The sequence below is a fragment of the Oryzias melastigma genome, linkage group LG17, assembly GCF_002922805.2.
Source record: "Oryzias melastigma strain HK-1 linkage group LG17, ASM292280v2, whole genome shotgun sequence".
In the NCBI taxonomy this organism is placed as follows: Eukaryota; Metazoa; Chordata; class Actinopteri; order Beloniformes; family Adrianichthyidae; genus Oryzias; species Oryzias melastigma.
Genome location: NC_050528.1, coordinates 30,939,835 through 30,963,151, shown reverse-complemented (window position 1 = coordinate 30,963,151; position 23,317 = coordinate 30,939,835). Strand labels below are relative to the sequence as shown.

The window sequence follows — 23,317 nt, the reverse complement described above, 5'->3', positions numbered from 1 at the left end:
AAAAAATGCAATAAAATTAAAGATTTTTTAGGTACTGATCAGAAATGTTTGTCCAAAACCTGAAACAGGAATACATTTGCAGATCTAAACATTACACTTAGGGTGTATTCAGACGGCACATTTAGTCCACTTAAAGTGAACCAGTTTGTTTCCCCGCTAATCCAGAACATAGTTTCAGTCTGAATACGCACAAACAAATCCTGGTCCGGGACCAGGAACCGCTCTCTTTTGAGGTGGTCTCGGTTTGTTCCCAGTTGGACTGAACTTGGGTTCGCCCTGAGATTCCTCAGTCTGAGTACAATCCTCTCTGAGATCCAAACAACTGAACCAAAACGATCACCGTAGTGTTATCACGTGATGTAAACAGTGAAGGAATGACACAACAGATGAGCAGCCAACAAATGTAAAGCAACAATTATTGTGTTAGCAAACAAGATAAAATGGTTAAACTCCTTACGTTATAGAACGTTTGTTCTAGAACCGCTAAAAAAACACGCTTCTTAAATGTTTTCCTGTGTCTCATTACATGGCATGCATGTCACTGCTGTGACATCATCCTAAATGCTTCCTGATAGTTCCCAGATTTCCCTTAAAGGGGCCACACTGTGAAAAATCTACTTTCTGAGCTTTTAAGTGCACTATACTGTTCAATCCTCACTATAAAGAACCCCAAAGCGGTATTTTAATCCATTCACCATCTCTTAGAAATCCTCTAGAAATCCTCCCACACCCACGAAAATGAGCAGGACCTCACATGCTGATGTCACAAGGTCTGCTCCGCCCCCAGGCTAGCACAAACACTTTCTCCACAAAACTAGCAGCTCAAGCTAGCAGTGATCAGCTAGCTTCCCCGAGAATCGATGTCTTAAAGACTTCTCGCTGTACCGTCCCCAGTAACCATCATGCAGGATTCCCCCCATGCACCAAAGTAGCGGTAAAAAGTGTTAAACCCGGCCTTCATACAGACACTCAAAATCGATCAAAAGTTTGAATACGTTAAAGGATTTGCAAACTGAAGCATCTCCATCTTTGTCTTTTTGTTTTGACCCGCCCCCAAATCTGCTGGCCAATGACTGATCTTTAGTCACGTGGTAAGGTTTGGTTTGAGACAGGGAAGTCCGTTTGATGTCACCCAGATTGTTTGTCAAGTTCCTTAAAGACATACTCCAATGAGATGGTGTTTGGTGTTTTCTTGTGGCATTTCACTAATGATGGAGGACAGATTTAGCCTCTGAGAAATGTGTATTTTGGAATATTTCCTTATTCAAATCTTTGTGAATCAGGAGTTTCAACTATTTAGTTGAAAAAAGCTTGTAAGTGTAACGTAGATGCTACAATCGGTGTTCACGGATCCTCTGCTCCACTCCATTCTGATGCATCCGCTTACAGACAAATAGATCCATGAACATCTTTGATTTCCTGGTCTGAGCTGGAATCTGGATCAGAACTGTACGACTGGATAGCTCTGAAAATCCTCGCCATTTTTGTTGCACTGGTAATGTTTGGTTGGGGAGGCATGAGGCTGTAAGCTAGTGGGAGAGTGTGGAAACTAAGGGATGATGGGAAGTGTGGTCCTTTGCACAACTCAGAAGTGAATTTTGAATGAACTGCTGTTCTGCAGAAACTATTTCCCAGAAAATAACAGTTTTTTTGATTTCGGCTTAAAATGACATAACGAAAAGAGCACTGAAAACGCTTTTACAAAAGATCATTTCTGTCTACATTTGTTTAAAAGGCACAAAAAGATGACTTCATTTTAGCTAGTGCAGACAGAAAAAGTCCAGGAGGAAGAGGTGTTGGCGAGGTGAGGAGCCACAGTGTCAGACAGATAGTGGCGTGTATTCATTCCACCTTTCATAGTCAGAGCAGCGATTCCTGATCAATTTACAGCCTGTGATCAGTGCGAACTGTGTGATCAAGGGAAGCCTGCGGTCACTGAACCCAGATCTTCCGCCAAAAAGGACAGATAATTAGGGAGCAGCAGAAAATATATTCAGAAACAGATGGGAGGACGGTAGCGACATGTGTACGAGCGAGGAGGAAGAGGAGAGGAAGTGTCTTTTGGCGAGGCTGTCAGCTAAACGCCTGAAATGTAAGACAAATTGAGAGAAGTGTGAGTGATGAAGAAAAAGAGAGATGATAGAGAGAAGACAAGGAAAAAGGAGATCAAGGCAGGAGTGTTGGATCATTGGAGAGAAAGTGATGGAGGTAGAGCAAAAGGAGGGAGGCGAAGTGCAGATTTGGGTTATAACAAAGAGGCGTGTGAAGAGATCAAGAAGCTGGGAGGGGAAGAAGACTGAAATATGAAAATATTGGATTGCAGCTGATGTACTTCCCTTCCGCAAAACAGGTTTCCTCCCCGTTGTGCCAGTAAAACAAATTAAAATTTGAGAGAGTTCTTGGCAGAGTTGGAACTTGGTTGGAAAGGCGAAAAGAGGCAGGAAGCAGATGAAACAGGAATTCGCATGCAGCATGTTGGGAGAGATTCCCTCTGCCTCCGAGTGTTTGAAGTTGAAAGAGCATGAGGAAGTTTGAGGGAGGAGAAGGCAGCAAAAATAGCTCCCGTGACCAGATCAACAGTTGGACCTTTGGGGAGTGCTGAGCAGAAGGTCTGAGGTTCTGACAGGAGCGACTGTTTACCCAAACAGTCGCAGCAGCTGAGGCAGCAGGAAAAGGAGAGCATGCTGATCTTAGACGTGATAGGAGGTCAACACGCAGCAGCTGTTGCAGCGTTTTCCTCACACTATTGTTGGAAAAGTACAGAAAGTTCTCCTCTGTTAAAAACTACGATGATCCGAGTTTTGTTATTAAGATTGGATCTAAATGTAGGTTGTTCCGGCACTTTTAGGTCACACAGTATTATAAATTATTTTCAATTTTTACAGAAGCAAGGTCAAGAGATTTTCCAGATTCCAGCTTGGATGAGGAAATCGAAGACGTTCATTGATCTATTTGTCTACAAGTGGATCCATCAGAATGGAGTATTACACCACAAATACAATGTTTTTAAAACTTTTTTTGTCTGCTCCTGATTCACAATGATTTGAAAAACATGACGAGAACATGGTAAAAACACCCAAAACATCACTTTGATCAGAGTTGGTCTTTGCTCTTGCAGCATTCTTCTAAAGATGGAGGACATAAATACAATAATTAGGGCAAATTAGGGAAAGTTACCGCGTTAATGCACGCGATTAATCAAAACAGGCGTCCTGCCGTGCAGCTGTTAGATCAGCGTAATAAAACTCTGTCTAAAATAAGCTTAAACTTCTTTTATATTCTATGATTGAGATTGTATTAAATTAAAGACATGATGTTGCAGTTATTTGTTATTTGGACAAAAGCGATCTTTTATTTTAATAAATGAGGCGGAAGACGAGAGTCGATCTGACGGCTGCAGTGCAGAGCAAAAGTTCCGCTGTGGTGGGCGGAGCCTAACGGAGCAACGACAAGGAAACCGATCAATATTCTATTTTGGGATGGGGGCCGACATGAATTTTCTACGACAACGAGCATCATCGTTGTCTAAAAATTGTGGAAACTTGGCGGTTTGTCATCAAACTCCCGCTAACCGCCGTGAGAGGCAAGCAGTTCAGAGTGGACAGACACGCCTTCATCTGAGAGCAGATTCCTGCCGAGCCGACCTGAAATCCAGCTGGATTCAACTTCTCAAAAAAAAAAATGTTTTTCACAAACACAATAAGGAAAATTTGAGAGAAAAACAAAAAAGCTGGAAAAATTGAAAAAAAAAAACAAAACCCAGAATTCAAGGGAAAATGTCGAGTCGACAGCAGTGCTCTCAGGAGAGAAATTCTTATTTCTGGTAGCTGCGGTTCCAAAGGGTTAAAAATAAATGTTCTAGATGTACAATTTTGCGTTTGATTTCATATTGTGATTATTTGCAGACTATAAGAGGTTGGCAAATACTTTTCTTAATACTAGGAAAAGAAAAAAAAAATGTGTTTGCGGTTAATTAGTAAAATGTTTTTAATGGATTCCTGGCACTAAAAATAATTTAGGATTAAAACAGTATTTCTTTATTCAAATTGTGATAGATCAGGAGCAGATGATAACCTGAGGTTTGAAAAAGCTCAGGTTTGTGATGCGGTCACTGCAATGGGCGGGCCAAAGTCTTCCTGCTCTGGTACAATTCTGAATCCTCCACTTGTAGACAATCGATCCATGAATTATTAATTTTCCTCATCTGAGCTGCAATCTGGCTCTATAGCTCCAATATTGGGAGATGCTAACGTTAGCTTTGGTTTGTGAGAGGGTGTAAGCTAGCGGGAGAGAGTGTAAACAAAGGCATGATGGGAGATCATCATAGGGTTACTTCAGCACCAACAGTCCTGCCCACTACTCAGAAGTGAATTTCTGGAGGTCTCCTGCACAAAATATGTCTTAAAAACGACACAGACTTTTTGCCTAAAAATTGCAAAATCATAATTAAAGGACCACTGGGAACGCTTTCACAATAGATAACATATAATTGGAGTGGGACTTTAACTGTAGAACTAAATCCTGAGAAAAAACTATTTTTTCCGCATGACATTTTTCTCCTTGTTAGTACAATGGAACAAATGTGTGTGTGTGTGTCAGTGGCCTGTATTCTGTATTCACGCTGCCATTTGAGTCGTGCAAACGATTTTCTTTTTAGTTCCAACAATTGTTAAGTCTGACTCCAAAGATCTGGATCAGCCATGAACCTCGCCACACGTCATGGCGTCTCAGAGACGCTCTGACAGAACAGATTTATGTAAGACCCTCAGAATGAGCGCAGTTGGTCGTTACAAAATTAATCATAAATGAGTTGCACCTGTGTTTTTTTTTTGTTTTTTTTTGTCAAACGTAACCTTGTTCATAAAAGGAGTGTGGAAATGAGGCTGCTGAGACCAGGCTGTTCCACAGCTACATGCTCTGTGTCTGAAACCTCACATTTTTACAAAGACTTCTCTTTCTCTCGTTGGCTTAGCAGATGGATCTTTGTTTGCCGATTCTATGGCAGTCTATGAGTGGAAGTTGCTATGCAGAACAACTGATTCCAAGCCACAAAACAGAATTGCTGCAACAAGAGCATGGCTGTTGTTGGATGAGCAGAACTTTAGAACTAGGGCTGCCATAAACGATTATTTGAATAGTCGACGAATAGCTGATTATTTTTTTTTAATTAGTTGACTAATGGGGTCATGCGTAAGCTGGATGTAAAAAAGATGCCTTAACCATAATTAGCTTAAAAACAACTAAAAATAAAGACAATTGAGACAATAGTATATTAAACCTTTAGTGAATCATGCACCTTGAAAAGTTTTGGTGTTTTGGTCTAACTGAGTCAAAAATAACAAAAGTGCATTTTGTGGTGCTGAACACTCACAACTGTATTCAAGACTTCAATACGCTCGTAGCAGGAAAGATAACATTTCTACATTTCGTGCACGACTTCTTTTGAGAGTGGATTTTCTCTTCAACAGAGACATTTCGCTGCATTTGGGTGGAGGGGGTTGGGACGCACAGTAAACATTTAGCTAGCCTTGACAGTGTGGGGAAACGCCCCTCGTTTTTACTCCACTGTTTTAGAGGAGCATCTTCTTTAGCTTTTTTGCGCTCTGTTTATGCTAATGTTAGCTTAGCTTACTTTGGACTTACCTTTTAGGCGAAGATTTTTCTTTTTTTTTATGTTTCCCACACTTTCAAGCTCCGTTAGCTGTTATTATGGATCCCGAGCCTTCCTAGAACTCCCTGTGACATCGGTACTGACCCAGATTAGACCTGATGCGTATGTGTGTCAAAGACAATGGCAGATGCAGCACTAGACAGAGCGCACCGTTGAGTCTTGAGGTAAAATGAAAAAAAGAAAAGAAATAAAGAAACAACTAATTGACTACTAAATTAGTCATCGACTATTTCAGTCGTCCATTAGTCAACAACTAATGGACGACTGAAATAGTCGGTTAGTCGTTGACTAATCTACTATTGAAATAGTCGAGTAATCGTTGACTAATCTACTATTGAAATAGTCGATTAATCGTTGACTAATTGACTATTGACTATTGAAATAAGAGTGCTGCTGTCGATTAGTCGTTGAAATATACTATTGACTATTGAAATAGTCAACTAGTTGTTGACTATTTCAATAGTCAATAAGTCAACAACAAATAAACTATTAAGATAGTCAACGATTATTTGACTATTGAAATTGTTGATTAATCGTTGACTAATGGACTATTGAAATAGTCTGTTAGTTATTGACTAATTGACTTTTGAAATAGTCGATTAGTCGTTGACTATTTTAATAGTCCATTAGTCGTTGATTAATGGACTATTAAAATAGTCTGTCATTGACTAACCGACTATTCCAATAGTCAATTAGTTGTTGACTTATTGAGTATTTCAATAGTCAATAAGTCAGCGATTAATGGACTATTAAAATATTCAACAACTAGTCAACTATGGAAATTGTTGATTTATCGTTGACTAATTGGTTATTGAAATAGTCAACAATCAATGGACTGTTTTAATAGTCCATCAGTCGTCTGATCGACTAGCCGTGGCAGCTGTGTTTGTAACATCTGTTTTTTAACTCAAAACTCCTTAAGGAAACCACATTTTAAATGGATGAATTTTGGAGTGAAAGTGGAATAAGAAAAAACAAAAATCTTCAGATTTTGATGATAAAAGAAACATTTCAGCAGCTTTGATGCATCGTGAGAGAAACGGAAACAAAAAAGCTTTCGACGAAAATAACATGGGAATATTTGGCCTTTTTCCTTCTGTCAGAGCCTTCATGCCAATTTTCTGTCACATCAGACAAATAGACAAACATTTTTTTGTTGTTTGGAAGATTTTTTGTGAGACGTGCACAATTTTCCAATATTGTGAATGACAGCACACCAGAAAATGTGATTTCTATTTGTTCAGCAATGTTTGGAGACGGTATTAACCCATCGTTATTTTAACGTCATGCCAGTCCATTTCATGCAGCGAGTGTGGGTCAACAGAGAAGTCCATTACTTCTCTGCTGTATTCCTCTACTGTATCGGAGGCCTGCTCACACGTCTTGTCCATTAATCTAGTTTATATCCAAACTAAGAAATGCATTACATGCTTTCACCGCAGAAACAAAAGCCAAACAGCAGAGTGTGACCTATTGACAGACTATTTACCCACATCAGACTAAACAGCACAAGGCACATGTGCAATTTTCAGGGCCCTCCCAATCAATAACCCCCTGTAACTAGATATTATATTGTTTCTAAAAATCTATCATACCTGTAGGTGCACGCACCATGCATCATTTAGAATGGAGAAAAAAGGAAAGAAAAAGCCTGGGGTTTGAAAAGATTAGAAACGGGTGAGATTGGTGGGACAAAGACACAGAGGACCGAGATGGAGGGGAGGAAAGGGGGCCGAGCAGAGACGAGGGGAAGGGAATTAAGGAGACTGATAGTTGAGCGCGAGGTCCAGGGGGAATGGATAAGTGTGCGCATGTTTGAGAGTGTGACATCCACGCACACCCACACACAGTGGGAAGCTCATGAAGACTAATGTTGTGACCTTGCTTAGAGATAAGGCATGAAGATAAAGTAGTGTTGGATGGAATAACAGAAAAATATACCAACAGAAGTGGAGATGTGCGTGTGTGCGGAAGAGCGCCGGGGTAGACGGGCGAGCAGACACTCGGAGAGATAATAGTGAGACGGAGGGAAAGACAAATAGATGAAGAGATAAACAGATACAGAGACAGCATGAGTCAGGACGGAGGCTTTAACGCTGTGATAGTGCACACGCAGACAAACACATCTGAAACTCGCTCACCTCGCTCTCTACTCATAGCCTTTACTAAAGTAGCCTTTCTAAGTTGTTTTTTATAATCTCTTGTTACACTAGTTTGTCCCGAAACACATTCTCTAAAATAGTTTTGTTCCTGCTGTCGACATTTTATCAGCTACCACAGAGATGTGTCTAAACTGGGAGGATCTTTCACACGTCCATCCATTGGTTTACTTACCCCATTAAATCTTATTTTGGGGGTAACAGAGCTGCTGGAGCCTATCCTTGCTACTATTACGTGAAAGCAGGATAGAAACTGGAAAGGTGGCCACACAATCACACAGCTTTGGAACCTCTGATAATTGTTGTATCAGATGAATTTGGCGTCCCGTGTCCTCTTGGTGCTCCTCTGTCTCCAACCTTTTTCAGGCCACAGACCAATTTAATGTTGTAATGTTAAAGAGGCCATACCATGAAAAATCCACTTTTTGAGCTTTTAAGTGTATTATACTCTTCATTCCTCACTATAAACAATCCCAAAGTGATATTTTGATCCGTTCACGCATTCCTGAGTAATCCTCTAAAAACCAGCACTCTCAACAGCAGCCCCTCCCATACCCACCAAAACGAGCGGGTCCTCACGTGCTGACATCACAAAGTGAGAACAGTCTTTTACAGGAAGAGTCTGCTCCGCCCCCCCAGGTTAACACAAACGCTTTATCCGCAGAGCTAGCGGTGATAAGCTTGCTTCGAGAGCCCCCCACCCCACCACCTACTCGTGCACAGTCGTGCAAACGTGTCCGTGCTGTGAGCTAGTGTAGCGATGGCCAAGAAACGCTGACTCAGTTTAGCCTTTAAACTTCGTGCGTTGGCATCCACCGAAGAACATTCGGGTGAGGAATCTACATGACAGTTTGGGAAAGGGAAAGTAAAACCCAGAAAATGATGTTAAGGGAAAGCTCTATTTCCTGTTGGAGAAAGGGATCAGACTATTTCCTGGTGGAAAAAGAGAGGAGACTATTTCTTGGTGGAAACCAGGAGTGACGAATTGGGAGAACTGGTCTGAACATGCGTGTCTCTAGGAAAATTATCTATCCATTAATGAATGAATAGAAGAAAACAAGAATAGGATTTTAGAGCAAAAATCAAATGCTTTTTTGCTTTTTTGAGATTTTTGAGTCTTGCTGCTTGTTAATAAATGACATATCGGTGTGGAGCCTAAATACTTTAGATCTCTTCATGCACAAACCCAGCAGAGCCCCATGTGTGCTTTTTTATTTCTGTCATCATCCATTTTTCAGTTCTGTTACTTTAATGTTTCATTTTAGTTAAAAGTTTCATGGTTTTAATCTTGCCAAAGCTTTTTGTGTGCATGAAAGGTGCTATATAAGTAATGCTGCTCCGCCTTGACTTACACGAGCTTGGGGTTCATTTGGAAACACTCACAATCCTAGCAGCAAATCATCTGCAGAAAATGTTTGGCTACAACTAAATAGTGACAATATATATATATTTATATATAAAGGGAATGGACAGAATGCAGCCTGGGGGTGACCTGGGAAGTCAGAGCACTAGAAAAGGACAAAAATGTTTTATTCAAAGCTGCATAAGTCTTGTCAGACAGGTAGGGTTTGAATCACTGGAGGACAATTACTTCTGCACAGAATCAGACGCTGCTGTGAGATGCAGCATTAGCAGCTACAGAAGTTTTTAGGACTCAAAAGAAAAAAAGGGAACATCATTCTGTACTTTAACCAGAACTCTGATATTAAAAAAAATGTCTAAAACCAACATTTTCTTCCAAATTGAAAGGAACTGAGAGCGCTCTGAAGAAGGCGAAAACTTTTTTTCTATGCAGCTGATGCTGTCCACTAGTTCATCTTCAGCATCTCTCTGAATGTTCCTTCTCACAGAAAACAAGCTTATGAGAATGTTGGAAGAAAATGCATCTCAGGGGAGCTGAGATCCTCCATGCTGTAGTGGTTGGAAGATGCTGAGCCTGTGAATAATACATCACTTGGCGTTCTTTGTGGTCTTGTGCAGAAAGAGCGTATCCCTAACAACTGGATCCCTCACATTCATGAATCCCCCTGAATGAAGTCATGGATTCCAATTTTAAAAGTGTAAATGAGTGAAAGTGTTTTTTACTGACTGAAGGAGGTTTTTATAATGTATGTGGGAAAAAAAATGCCTTTATTCACCAGCAGCGTTGGATGTCAGATAAGATGTATTTTGTACAGAATCAACTTCAGAGTGGGTATCCTCTCTCTGTTTCATAAATTCTACACACAAGACTTCACGCTTGTGGCTTTAAGCTATTATTCAGCATCAGCTGAGCAGTTCTAATTCGCCCCGCTGAGCTGAACGATCAGAGCAGCCGGGGCTTTTCAGCACAGGGCCTGCCTGCCTGCCTGCCTGCTTCAGGTTGCTGCAGAGACAAATAATTATAGTGAAGGGCTGACGTGACACCACCTCCGGGTGTTAACGTGTTGTTGGTGAAATTGACCCAATTAAAAGACAACAAGCAGAACTTTTGGAAGTTTTGCTAAGTCTGTCAGGAAAGTGCTTTGCCTCTGAAGCATAACCTGCTGCTGTTTCCTTCAGAGAGAAGTGAGAACTTGAGTTCTGACTCAGCTCTTTCACTGGGCTTGTTTTGACATCAGAATCCTGACAGCTCATCTCCACTATGAATGTTGTGTTATGAAAACATCCTTGCCCTTTTCCTTTATCTTGTATTTTCACTTTTTTTTTTAAGCAAAGTCGTTGGACCACAAATGCTAGTAAATTGTGTGTTTTTTTCACAGTTTTATTTTACAACTTTAATGCTACATACACACCTAGCATGTGTGGTGCGTTCAAGAACACACTGAACACTGGTTCTTGAATGTGCCTTTAGCATACAGTGTTCACACTATACGGCGCTGCCTGATACGTGTTTATGGACCTACAGTTGGAAGAGGAGTGATGCAAATTGTCAAAATTGTGCAAATCTCTTTCACAGCTCTATTCCGATGTGCCATATGTGTATCGTAAAATACGATATTGTGTAAACCGCGATAAATTGTTACACAGGCATGAACAGAGAAAGTCCGTCACATTGTTCCTATTGCTGTTCAAAATAGTTTTGGCCACTCTCAATAAGTACTACCTTTGTTTTTTTTTTGTGGTGTTTCCGCACTATCCAAGTTCCTAGGTTTATCCAATTGAGTTGACCTTCAGTTTCATCCATGCTGACTTTTGTTTGAATAAAACTTTTCGCAGTGGAATGAAAATGATGTATTAGTCATTTTTCATTTTGTTATTTGTTCATGTATTGCAAGTCCTATCGTCGTCAAGTTTTCTGCATACCGTGCGAGTCTAATCAGGAAACTTAAAACTTACCATTAGCATCATTTTCTGGGTTTTACTTTCATTTGAAAGTTTTTGTTTGCTTCTTTTTCAGCCAAATAGAAATGCTACAAAGTTTGTTTTCATTTTTCAAGTTTTCCAGTTTTCGACTGTGGGATTGATTATTGGTAAAGAGGAGAACACCAAATAGGTCTCAAAAGGGTTTTCAAATTGAAGAGACCACAGAAGCAGGACTGCAAAGATCCACACAAGTCTTCATTGTTACTTTGACAAATTCTCCAAGTTTTTTAAGCTGAGTCTACCGTCATTCATCAAACAGGAAGTAAGAATAACATCGCTGCAGTTACTTTTCCCTTCACATTTCTCTAATAAAAATGGTCATCCAGCAGATGGACTCCATTTAAAAAATGTTGTGGAAGCAGATTGTTCATCCATTGTTTTTCCAGATTGTTTATTTTGGCTGTCATCTGCGAAAGGCAATAACTAACTATAACATGAACTATGAGCTTTTTTTTTTTATTCTTCTTTCTTTTTAACCTATTAAAATGAAGAAAAGGGGAAAAATCCCCGTAGCCTAATTTGTCCTCTTTAATTGTTGCCATGAAACAGCCACTGCAGTTAATCATTGCGGCTGCTCTCTGTATTATGTGCAAATGCGCTTTGATTCCACAATGCTCGTCCCCTGGTAAGTTAAATTATCTTATAATGTGGAAGCTAATTCATCATTTTTAGACCACAACATTTCTTTTTCTCTGCATGGATCTGCCTTCCCTATATTGCTGCACGTTCATTCATTACTCGTATAAGAACAAATGAGAACAGAGCCTAAAAGCTTTTGCTGAGACGGAAAGACTGACATGGAAGTGACAGACAGGTGGATGGGAGCGGCAGGTAGACGGGCACCTGTCTCACACAGGCACCCACACTGCAGAGGTCAATGCTATCACGGAAACGAGGCCTTATTTCGTTGCATTTCATCATCATCATCATCTATCTCAGTCGCTTGCGCTCTCTTCCTCTTTCATGGCTGGATTTTTCATTGATGACAAAGCCATTTACGTCTTCCTTACACCCCCCCACTTCCCTTATCCCACTCGCTATTTATGTTTCCACTGGTTTATTTGCTCTGTTTTCCGTCATGCACTTTCTCCAGTCTCTCATTCTCAATTTGCATCTCCTTTCCACTCCGTCTTTGTCTTTCTTTGCCTCATTTGCGCTCACTTCTCTGCTATTTTTTACCACTTTCACTTTGTCTGTACCCCCCCCCCCCCCCTTCTTCTCCTCTTACATCATTTTTTTCCTCAACACCTTCGCCCCTCCCTCCTCCTTCTTTCTGTTTCAGCTTTCATGTCCCAAAGATTTGCATTCAGCGCTTCATTTTTCTTCCTTACTGTCATTTTTTGGTCTTAAGCAGTGAAGCCTTCCCTTCTCCTTTACTTTATGTCACCTCGTTTCTCTCTTATTTCTACTTCTTCATTCTTTCCTCTGCTTCTTGACCCTCAGGTTGCCCTTCTTCTTTCCAGCCCTTTTTTTTCCCACCACACATAAAAAAGTGTGATTTTTTTTTCTTCCATCTCCTTTCTTCACTCCTGCATCTTCTTTTTTATTTTTTCTTTGTCTTCGACGATGCTCTCCTCTGTCTTCTGTCATTTCCTCACACTTCTTTATCCCTCATCTTTATCTGTCTGTCAGCCATTTTTCTGCCTCGTCATGCTTCTGTTTGTTTCTTCTTCATTATATTATGGAAAACATCAATCTTTGCAGCGTGTGGCCCATTTGTTTGCGTGTGACACTTTAAACCTCCTCCAGATAGTATAATATTTGGATTTGTGTATCCTCACAGAAATGTGTAGATTTCTACTTTTTTATGTGTTCATTCATTTTGCAACAATTTTTACTGACAGTAGAAGTCAGTCATTTTTCACCAATAAATGAGTGAGACTGAAAAGAGCACAAAAGACAGAGTTTTACCTTCGGGCTTTTGAGAATAAATTGTTATATAATTCACATGTGTGCAGTTTGACATCTGGTGGGATGCTCAGTGATTACAATGGTGTTTGTAACATGTTCTTGTGGCTTTTTTCTGATGATGGAACACACATGCAAAAACGTTTCTGAATATTTTTGAAAAATACTGTTTTAAGAATATTGTGTTTGTGACATAGAAAATACCCTGGGTGGTGCTCCCTTCATTCTGATGCATCCTCTTGTAGATAGGGCTGGGCGATAAAATGATAGCGATATGTATCGCAAGAGCCTTTTATTTTGAAGGGTCCATCACCCCCACCAGACACTTTTGCTAAACATCTCTGTATTTAGTTTAGTTTTGCTGAATGAAGCTGCGGGACATTTGGTGATTTTTAAAGGAGTCCAGTCGGAACTGGAAGACAAACCCGCTGCACTTATAGCAGCAACAGAAAGTCCCCAAAAATGTTTGATTTGGTGTCCGCGATGTGGCATAGCGCGATGTGGCATAGCGCGATGCTAACGCTAACGAGCTGTCGTGTGTTGCCTTGATGTGGACATGGACCATTTTAAAGTCGGACAATATTTCACTGACCAGACTTTAAGACGTGCCGGATAAATACAACCAAATTATGTCGAAGAATATTCATAAAAAAGCATGTTTTTTTAATATGACAGAATTGAATTGTCTGTGTATTAGCAGCGGGTGTTGCACAAAAACTGCAACCTGTGTCAAAAGTGCTGAACCTCCCCTGCTCCGCCTCCTTTCCTTGTGAGAGCGCCCCAGCTTTAATGTCAGTGAAATATAACAATAATCCAGATCTTTATGTTTTCAGGTTGTGTTTTTATTATCATTTAATATAAATGTAATCACTTGGAGAAATAATTAGGAAATATTTCTCCCCGTGCTCTCAGCATGTTTGAATTTAATTTTACATTTAGAAGACAAAGGAAAGCTTCATTCCAATTTATAAATTACTTCTATGCAATTTAATTTTCTTGAGGAAAATTCAGAAAAAAGTTTAAAAAGTAAAATACCTAAGGTATTTCTGTGTAAATTAATGTTATGCTTTTATGTTTACTCTGTAAAACTGAAAAACATTAGAATTGATTTGTAGAATGAATGCTTTGTTTTTAAACTGAACTGATCAAACTTGTCGCTTATATTCACTTAAAACTTAAAGTTTTTGTGTTTCTTAGTTATTAGAAAAAAACAGTTTCATGATTTTCAGTGCATCTGTTATGTTCAGAGTAGGATAGGAAATACATATTTAAATCAAAACAACCTGCTGATAATTACACATTGCTTTTATGAGCCAAAGAGAGTTCAAAATTCACAAATATAGTTATTTGGTTTGTATCATGATATATATCCTTATCGCCCGATATGAAAAAAGCTATTCCGTGATATATATCGCTATGACTCGATATGAAAAAAGCTATATGATGATATAAAAAAAGCTATATTGTGATATATTTCGCTATTCCTCGATATAAATAAAACTTTATCATGATATATATTGCTATTGCACGACATGAAAAAAGAAATATTGTGATATAAATTGATATTGCCTAATATAAAAAAAGCAATACCATGATATAAAAAATCCAAACATATCCATGTGGGTCTTTGTTTTTCTTATCTGATTGGTCGACATTTTTCTCACACCAGTAATGCTGGTTTGGGTGTGTGAGGGGCTGTAAGCTAGAGGGAAAGAGTGCAAACAGATGGGTCACGACAAGTGGGGTCGATCTTACTCCGACCTAACAGCCCCACCCACAATTTCTAATGATTTCTGACTGCTCTGCAGATACTATGTCCTTGATAATAACACGTGTTTTTGATTTAGGCTAAAATTTCAGAATTGTAATGAAAAAATGGTCACTGGGAACACTTTAAAATAGGATCAAAGATGATCGGAGTGGGACTTTAAGCAAAATACTTTGCAGAACTTCAAGTTTCTTTGGTGACTGCAGCTTTAACGCCACAGCACGGGCTATTTATGAACGTTAGACCTTGAACAATGAGGCTTGAAAGACTTTGTGTTCCAGCCGGAGCCCTCTGGTCCTGTGAGCTGGACCTGCACGATGTACATCACCTCAAACAGAGGGGTGACTGTGCACTTCCTGCAGAACAGCGTCCCCTGAGATACTGGTCAGCAAACCCACCTGGGTCAACAGCACAGACGAACAGTGCTGCGGCCTCATTTTCTTAAAGAGACAACTAGCATTAGCATGAAAGAATGGCTGAACTGCTTCTCCTCTTTCTTTCCTCAGCACTGAGAGACAACCGAATCCAGCTGCACCGCTCCCTGCCCACAGAGCTCTCCATCACCATCGCTGACGTGCAGCTGTCTGACGAGGGCGAGTACACCTGCTCCATCTTCACCATGCCGGTCCGCACTGCGCGAGCTACTGTCACCGTGCTGGGTGGGTCACCGCAACACCACAGGACATGAAGTCTGACACTGTCATCTCCATCTCAGAAAGTGAAGTTCACCAAGCTCAGGATGAGCAGAAATGTCAGTTTTTAGAGCTCACTTCCTGAGAGAAAATGGTGCTATGTTACTGTCCTTTGGAAATATATGAATCCTATTTTTTCTTTAAAGTTTGAGGTAACCAGATGTCATAATAACATCCCATAACTCCAAGCACAAAACTTTCTCTAAATGCTCTCCTCCTGTTTAAAGCACTTCTTTGTTCTCCCTGCAGACTTTAGTGCCGACTCTGTGGTGTCAGCACCCAGGCATTTCCTTCCTTGAGACTGATTGACACTTCTGCAAATCAGTCTGACTGCAGTCTATCTTAATATTCCTCACAGACCTGTTGGGTTGAGACAAATTGAAATAGATAACTCAAAGCTTCTGGTATCTGTCCTTATTTTCCACGACGATTATGTTGAATATTCAAGTCTGATTGTTTTCCTAAGCACTCAGTGTGAGACTGTACACAAAAAGTAAAGATAGTTTTGTGACAAAACATTCAAATCTACAGCTAAAAGTTGAAAACAATCAAATCAAGGAACAATAGAACTTTAATTTAAACTGTAAAACAAGGAGTGCTCAAAGAGATGTGACAGACAACCAAGATAAGGAGAAGATTCTGAATAGGCTGTTGCAGTTCACAACAAAACCCAGGTGTGTTATCCTGACAAAAAACAGAACAAAAAACAAATCAGTTAAAAAAAAATACAAGTCATGTAAGAAAACCACAAATGTAAGGAAATAGAAACAAAATCTATGAAAAGTAAAAGTTCTAAATGTGAATCTGCAGTGACACTCCCCCACACCCTGCGATGTTGTTGAGTCAAATGAAGGTTGGCCCTGCAGGTCTCTGTTGCATCTGTCACCTGGAAAGATGCCCTTCGGTTTGAAACAACGTGTTGGCTTTGCACAAATTTAGCAGAGAACTTCCATAAAGTGAGGAAAGTAAAATCCAGCTCACAGCAGTGGAACAAACACTTGTATTACTTATTATGCACATAAATGCTGAAACCCACATTACTCATAATGCAACTTGATTGCATCTTTTCATAGAGCTTGCTCTATTTCACATCGTCTGATAGGAATCATATATATATTTTTTTTGTTTGTTTTTTATCTCTTTTGAACCTGTTTGAACTTGCGTTTGAGCTTTTGACCCCCCCATTACGCTCTCTGGGGGAGAATCTGCAGCTCCACACTTCCCCTGTGAGATGGATGAATTACCTATCTGTGGCGCTCCCCTGCAGCCTGTAATAAATTGTGGTCACCATGGTAGTGCCGGCCGGCTCTTCTCATTGATTGGATATCGTGCTAATTACCTTTGAATCCCCGCAAATGCTATTTCTCCTATTGATTTGGGTTTGTCGACTTGTGTTACAGTTATTCGTGGGCTGGTCTGCCACAGCCGTCTGTCTTTATCTGCCTTTAGGACACGGGTTGGCAACCTTTAAAGGTACAAGAGCCATTTGGGCTCGTTTTCTACTGATCAAAACCTAGAAGGAGCCGCATTGTCTTACTTTAGACTTTAAGAAATTTGGATTTGCATTAATGACCTTCTTTTTTAATAATAAATATGAATTATGTCCATGTTTTGACATGAACAAAAGAAAATATATAAAAGGAACCTAGCATCTCTTAAAATTTGATTTTTTTTTTTTTTTACGTTTGACAGAAGCTCAAATAGCTTATTTTCAAAATAAAAGATGCTCTGTACCAGACAGGATCCTCTCAGTGTAAAAGCACAACATAGTAAGTGCTTTTAACTCATAAAACATCAAACTTTTTAGCAAAGTTTTGCTTTCCATATAAAATCTGTTCATTCTGGAGGTAGAGTTGATCAAACAAGACGTCTTCAGGTCAACAGGATGTAAAAACCTACATAGTTTATCATCTATGAGAACCTCAGACATCAATTTATCAATGTAACTAATCTTAATTTAATAAATGATAATTAAGTTACCTCACTTTAAAACATTTATTTTATGGCTTTTTTTCCCTCTTTATCCTCAGCAGTCTTACACTGCTGGGTTTTGTTATTTTAGTTTGGGGTTGGACCTTGGTAGTCTTTAGTTTACAGGCTTTGTTTATTTGTTTTCTTTAGATAGTTTTGGTTAGAGGACCTGCTGACTCTGACGGTCGACATGTCTGGGTCAGCAGTCTCCATGATTTTTTTTTTTTTTTTTTATGTTTGGAGCCACAATGGAGAGATAAGAGAGACACATGTGGATCTGGAGCTGCAGGTTGCAGACCTCTGCTTTAAGATAAGATAGAAAACTTTTGGTGTGTCAAAGGAGAGCGCCCCCTCATGGACATGTGTACAGATGGAGAAGACAGCTCCTTCTAAAAATCCAACAGACCCTCCAACACCACTTTTATAAAAGTGTTTCCACACTAAAAAAAGTGTATTTATTTGACGAACATTTCTAATATATTTTGCTTTTACTTCTGATACAGATAAAGTTATTCATCCTGTTTTGCCGAGTTTGAAGTTTGTTCGCCCTAATGAGGAGTTTTCTTCCTCTGCTCCTCTGATTCAGTGGCTTCATCATTAAATGCCAAGAAATTCTTGGATGACAAACCAAGCTGCAGAGGGTTTCTGTCTAATTCTCATGGAAAAGGCACTTAGTCGAAACAAGAGATCTTCAAATTCAACTATTCTGGATGGGGTGGGCGGCTTATGTTTACACGGCTGTTCTGTTGTTGAGAAGCCAAGGGGTTGTTCCCTAAAATTTGGGATGAGTCATTTGGCAGTAGTGGGGGCATCCTTGGATAAATCACATATTTATTCAGAAGTGTTGGCAGCGATGCAAAGTGTAAAAATGAAGATTAAAAATAGCTGCTTTGGACAACAGCAGATGTGAGTTTGCGTTTGGGGGTGAGAGCGAAGCTTCTTCTTCATCGTCTTCTTCATCTCTTTGCGATCGCATTAACATGAACTACTCTTTCATATTCACTCCTGCTTTGCAGCGATTGCAACTCAAGTATATATTTTTTTTCCTTGGCTGTAATTGACGGCTGTGACACTGTATTCTGCAGATGATAAATATTTCATGACCCCTGAGAGGGACTCCAGCCATTAAAAATGAATGCTAAAATGACTCAAATGCATGGATCCCTATGGAATAATCAGGCATAGATGGAGAGTTTTGACAGAAGCGTGTTTGTCTGCCAGGTCGTCACCCTTGTTTGACATGTGGCTGTTTTGACTCATCGGCACACGACTGCTGAGTGGAGTGGGTGCACTTCTGAATGACTGCCGGAGTAAAATGTGTGTCACGCCTCTGTTCTGTCCCGAGCTGAGCGCAGAATAATTTATCGCGGCTTTAGTTTCCCTCACTCATCTTGTAGAGGGAAGGGTCTCGACAGGACTTCTCCAGCCAATTCCATCTGTGCAGTATTATTCCTTCATTAATATTCAATGCTATACTTTTCTGCCAGGGAGCTTCCACACACTCTGTGCACCACATCAATTGCTGCTGAATTAAACTGCTTTTTTTCTTAGAAAATAATTTCATTTCATCATCGTTATTGTTTTTTATCTGCACCTTAACGAGCTCACATAACGTTTTAGTGTCGCTGTAATATTATCATCTGTAAAACAGCACAACCATGTAAAACAGAGGTGTCAAACTCAATCACACAAGGAGCCAAAATCCAAAACATACCTTAGGTCACGGGCCAAACAGGATAAACATTTATTGAACACTCTAAAACTACATTTTTAAAACTTTAAAAACTTAACTTTTTAACACAATTATGTACTAGATATATAGCATTACCTGGGATTATGCTAGTGTGAATGCTGTAAGCTGTATTTATCCGCTAAAGATGCTGAAATTGACGACTGAAAACGCTAAAGCTAATAGCTGAAATCCCTGAAGCTGAAATATAAGGTAAATGCCAAGTTAAAAACATTGTTTGGCCAAAACAGCTAGCATGTAGCTGAAAAAATAGCAAAATTTCAAAATATTCTTAAAAACTGAATAAAGCCTAAATTAGTCAAAACAGCTAGCGTATAATTATTAACCCAACTCCAAAATAGCCTAAAAACAGAAAAAACTCTAAGGTTGTGTCCGAATTCCTCCCCCCTAATCCCTAACTACTAAAAAACTATATAATGCGGGACTATATAGAGCTCTGGATTTTAAAGACAATTCAGACACGATGCTCACAACTTTTCTTTTGTTTTTTTTAAATATGACGTCACCAATTTCACTAAGCCAAAATCGAATAAATACAAACATTTCATGACGTAATTTATGACTCATCTGTGTTCTGATGGTGAAAATGTGGATGTTTTATCCAAAAAGTACATTTAAACATGTTTTTGTTTGAAATTGTTAGACTGCAATGCATTGTGGTCTATGTTTGCTAATCTAGAGAGCATCGATGCATGCTAGTTTTTAGCAGAGACTTCTGGGAAATTTTGAGTGCACTTGATTTTGGAATTAGTACATTCGGACAGGTCTAGAAAATAACGAACGTATTGTATAGTGATCTAAAATCCAGGCACATCCTAAATTATCCAAAACAGCTAGCATGTAGCTGAAATATTAGCTAAACCCCAAAGCAGCATAAAAAAATCTTAGTTTATGCCAAAATAGTCCAAAAAGCTAGCAGAAGGCCAATATTTAAAACTTTAAAAACCATAACTTTTTAACATAATTATGAATAATAAAAATGATGGAATAATCAACTTAAATCCACTTAAACCTTAAATAACTTTCAATATTTTAGTCTCTATAAAAATACATTTTGTCAAATAATTCAAGTTGAAAATAAGCACAAGATAACATGGGGTCATTAATAATAATAAAATAAAATGATCTGGAGTGCGGACAGAATTACTTTACCTTGACTTTGACACGTGATGCAAAAGGTCCATTTGTGCACGAGTCCAGAAACATGACCGTTTAGTGCTAAAAACCTTAGCATAAGAGCAAAATTCAGTTTTTGTGTAACCAGTGACTGTCAAACTGTGCAGATTTTATGAATACAAAAACTCAACATTAACTGTTGTTATGTATCCTCACCTCACAAAAGACTGGAAACCAGACGTTACCACATGTAGCATGAGGAAACCATCATTTGTGTTCATTTGTGTCATCATTTAGCAACACATGACAATGCACATCAGCAAAGTGACACTTTGCTGTTTCAACTAAGAGGAATAAGTGTGGGGCACACTGTCATTGCACTATTTCTGAACCTTTGTTTTGCAGCAAAAAACCAGAAAACTCTTCTGAAAAAAGCATCATGTATCATCATGAAGATGACAGCCACGTTTCTGCAGACTCGTATATATCTGCTGTTGTCTTAAATGTACATGTTCCATGTGCCATTTAGGAGACGCTTATCCTGGCAGACACTTCCTAAATGATTCCAGCTCCAAATATGTCACTTTTTATTCATACTGCAGCAAACATAACATTATAAATCTATACATTCTTTCACCAATGTTTTTTGTTTGTTGCTAAATCAGCATTTCTGTGAAAAGCTCTTAAACATTTTGTATTTTTTTCTTTTAGACCCACTCTGATAAAAATCAAGTTTTGGTTGTTTTTTTTAACATTTTTTTGTGGCATTTGGATGACAAAAATGTAAAGAAAATGTATTAATTTATTTAAGTTAGGACAGTGCACATTAATGTTTTAGCAGGGCTACGACATAAACATGCTTGAGTTAGCACAGGAGCTCATTTACATGCAGTCCTAAAGCAGGAGTAGACATTAAAGACATGATTAAGACATGAAATATAAAATATCATGAAGTTGACACAAATCCACACAAAGACTTTTACAGTAAATAGAGATACAACAAAAAAAGTCACAAGAACTCCACTGACGTTTATTGCACCTTTAGGATTATTTTGAGTATTAGGACATGACTGATTTGTATTTAACCAATTCTTTAGAACTGTTTTGATCTTGTTTTCACAGTTTCTGATGTTATCTGGCCGTGTATTCCAGTTTGGTTCCTCTGATGGAGACCATCATTTCACTGAGTTTGGTCCTGCGTCTGTGTACCTCACAGTCTCCTCTAGTTATAGCTCCGGTTCAAATCCCTACATCTGGTTTTCTATATGTAAAACTCCTTAAAGGTGCAGGAGCAAGCCCATTTAAAACTTTAAAAATGAGACAGGAATGTAAAAACGACTGCTCATTTTAAATCCTATATTTATTGAGAATGATACAATAGTGATACTGCAAAGGTCTCTGGTCTAGAATTATTTTTTTAAACAAGGACTTGGTTTTAAAATAATTTCACTTGTTTGTGACCATGTAGTAAGGCAAACACAACATTAAGATTAAAATTATTTATTCCAATCATTGTGAAACAGGAGAAGATGACAAACTGCTGTTTATAAATGTGTGTATTTATGACATAGAAGCTACAAAGGGCGGGGCACAATCCTTCTGCTCCGCCCCATTCTAATGCACCCACTTGGAATTAAAATAAATCCATATTTGTTTTCCTCATCTGAGCTGGAATCTAGATCAAAGCGGCTGATAGCTCCAATATTTCTCGCCATTTTTGTTGCGACTTGGCATAAGGGGCTGTAAGCTAGCGCGGGAGAAGTAAACACTCATTTATGGATGATGAGAAGTGGGGGCGGGCTCCGTTCCAACAGTCCTCCCCACATTTAAGAGACAAATTTGTAATGGACTACTGTCTACAAATTAAAACCACACCGAATTTTTAATTATTATTATTATTTTGGCCACTAAAGGCATAAAGTGTTCCGCTGGGAACACTTTGAAAATAGCTCAAAATAAGATCAGAGTGGGAATGTTCTGGTAAAATATTGTTAATGTTTATAATTTTAGGTTCCAAGATGCCACCTTTATGTTCTTTAAATTGCATTAGAAGCTTCAGTCATATATGCTTATGTTTGCTTAGTGACTGGACAAATTCTCGGTCAACAAATGTATCAAGCGTCTTCACAATCCTTTGTTCTCAGAGCCACAAACCTGTAACCTCCTGTCTCAGCCTCCGTCATCTCTCTATCGCTTTATTTAGGCATTAGCCTCTTTTGCTGCCTTAATGCACATGATGGCAGTTTAGTGGAGACGGCAAACCAAATGTTCATCATTTCAGAAAGCAGGATGGCAGCAGACCATGCCAGCACTTGGAGAAAAGTGCTGCTTCTAATGGCTCCAGATCGAGAGGGACGCGCTCAGAAAGCTTTCTGCTCTTCGCCTTCAACTGTGATGGAGAAGAGGAGAAAAAAATTGGACTGTGAGAAATCTGGCAGAAGTGGATGTCAAGATTCCATTTCCAGTTTGTTTTAATTTTAACTTCAAGTTAAAGGGGGTACTTAAGCAAAAATGCACCCTTTCAGAGGGCTGCAGAACATCACACCTGGAACGGAGCGGTGACATTTTGGTTTGGCTGGGAAGGTTCTGGGGTTCCGCTTGGCTGCAGAGGCAAACGTAAATCATCTCTAGGTTGTTTTTCTTCTTTGACCTCAGCCTCACTTCTGTTTTACTAAGTCAGCCTAAATTTTATTCTGGCTTTACATCAAAAAAAGAAAGTTATTTTTGCAAATTGTTTGTTTGACCTTTAAAATTGACCATGAGGGCTGAGGAGGAGCTGCCACACGCTATTTATTAGACTTATTTAAAATGTAGAAATGCCAAGGTTGACGGTGGGTAATGCAGGAGTCCTGCTCACTTTAAAGGGATAACACATTAATATTAGTGTCATCGAATTAATTGCATTTCTACAAATTCTCAGTAGGCAGCCGTGTGCCA

General features: G+C 39.2%; 1 protein-coding gene across 2 annotated transcripts in view; it reads left to right on the top strand.

Annotated features, from left to right (window-relative positions):
• The window catches only part of cadm3 (cell adhesion molecule 3), a gene marked incomplete in the record, with an annotated part of 145,876 nt that overhangs the window by 73,310 nt on the left and 49,249 nt on the right, over positions 1-23,317 (top strand). For both annotated transcript variants that reach the window (XM_036216373.1, XM_024279394.2), the window contains 1 exon segment: positions 15,358-15,510. In XM_036216373.1, coding sequence (XP_036072266.1) covers positions 15,358-15,510 — 153 coding nt within the window.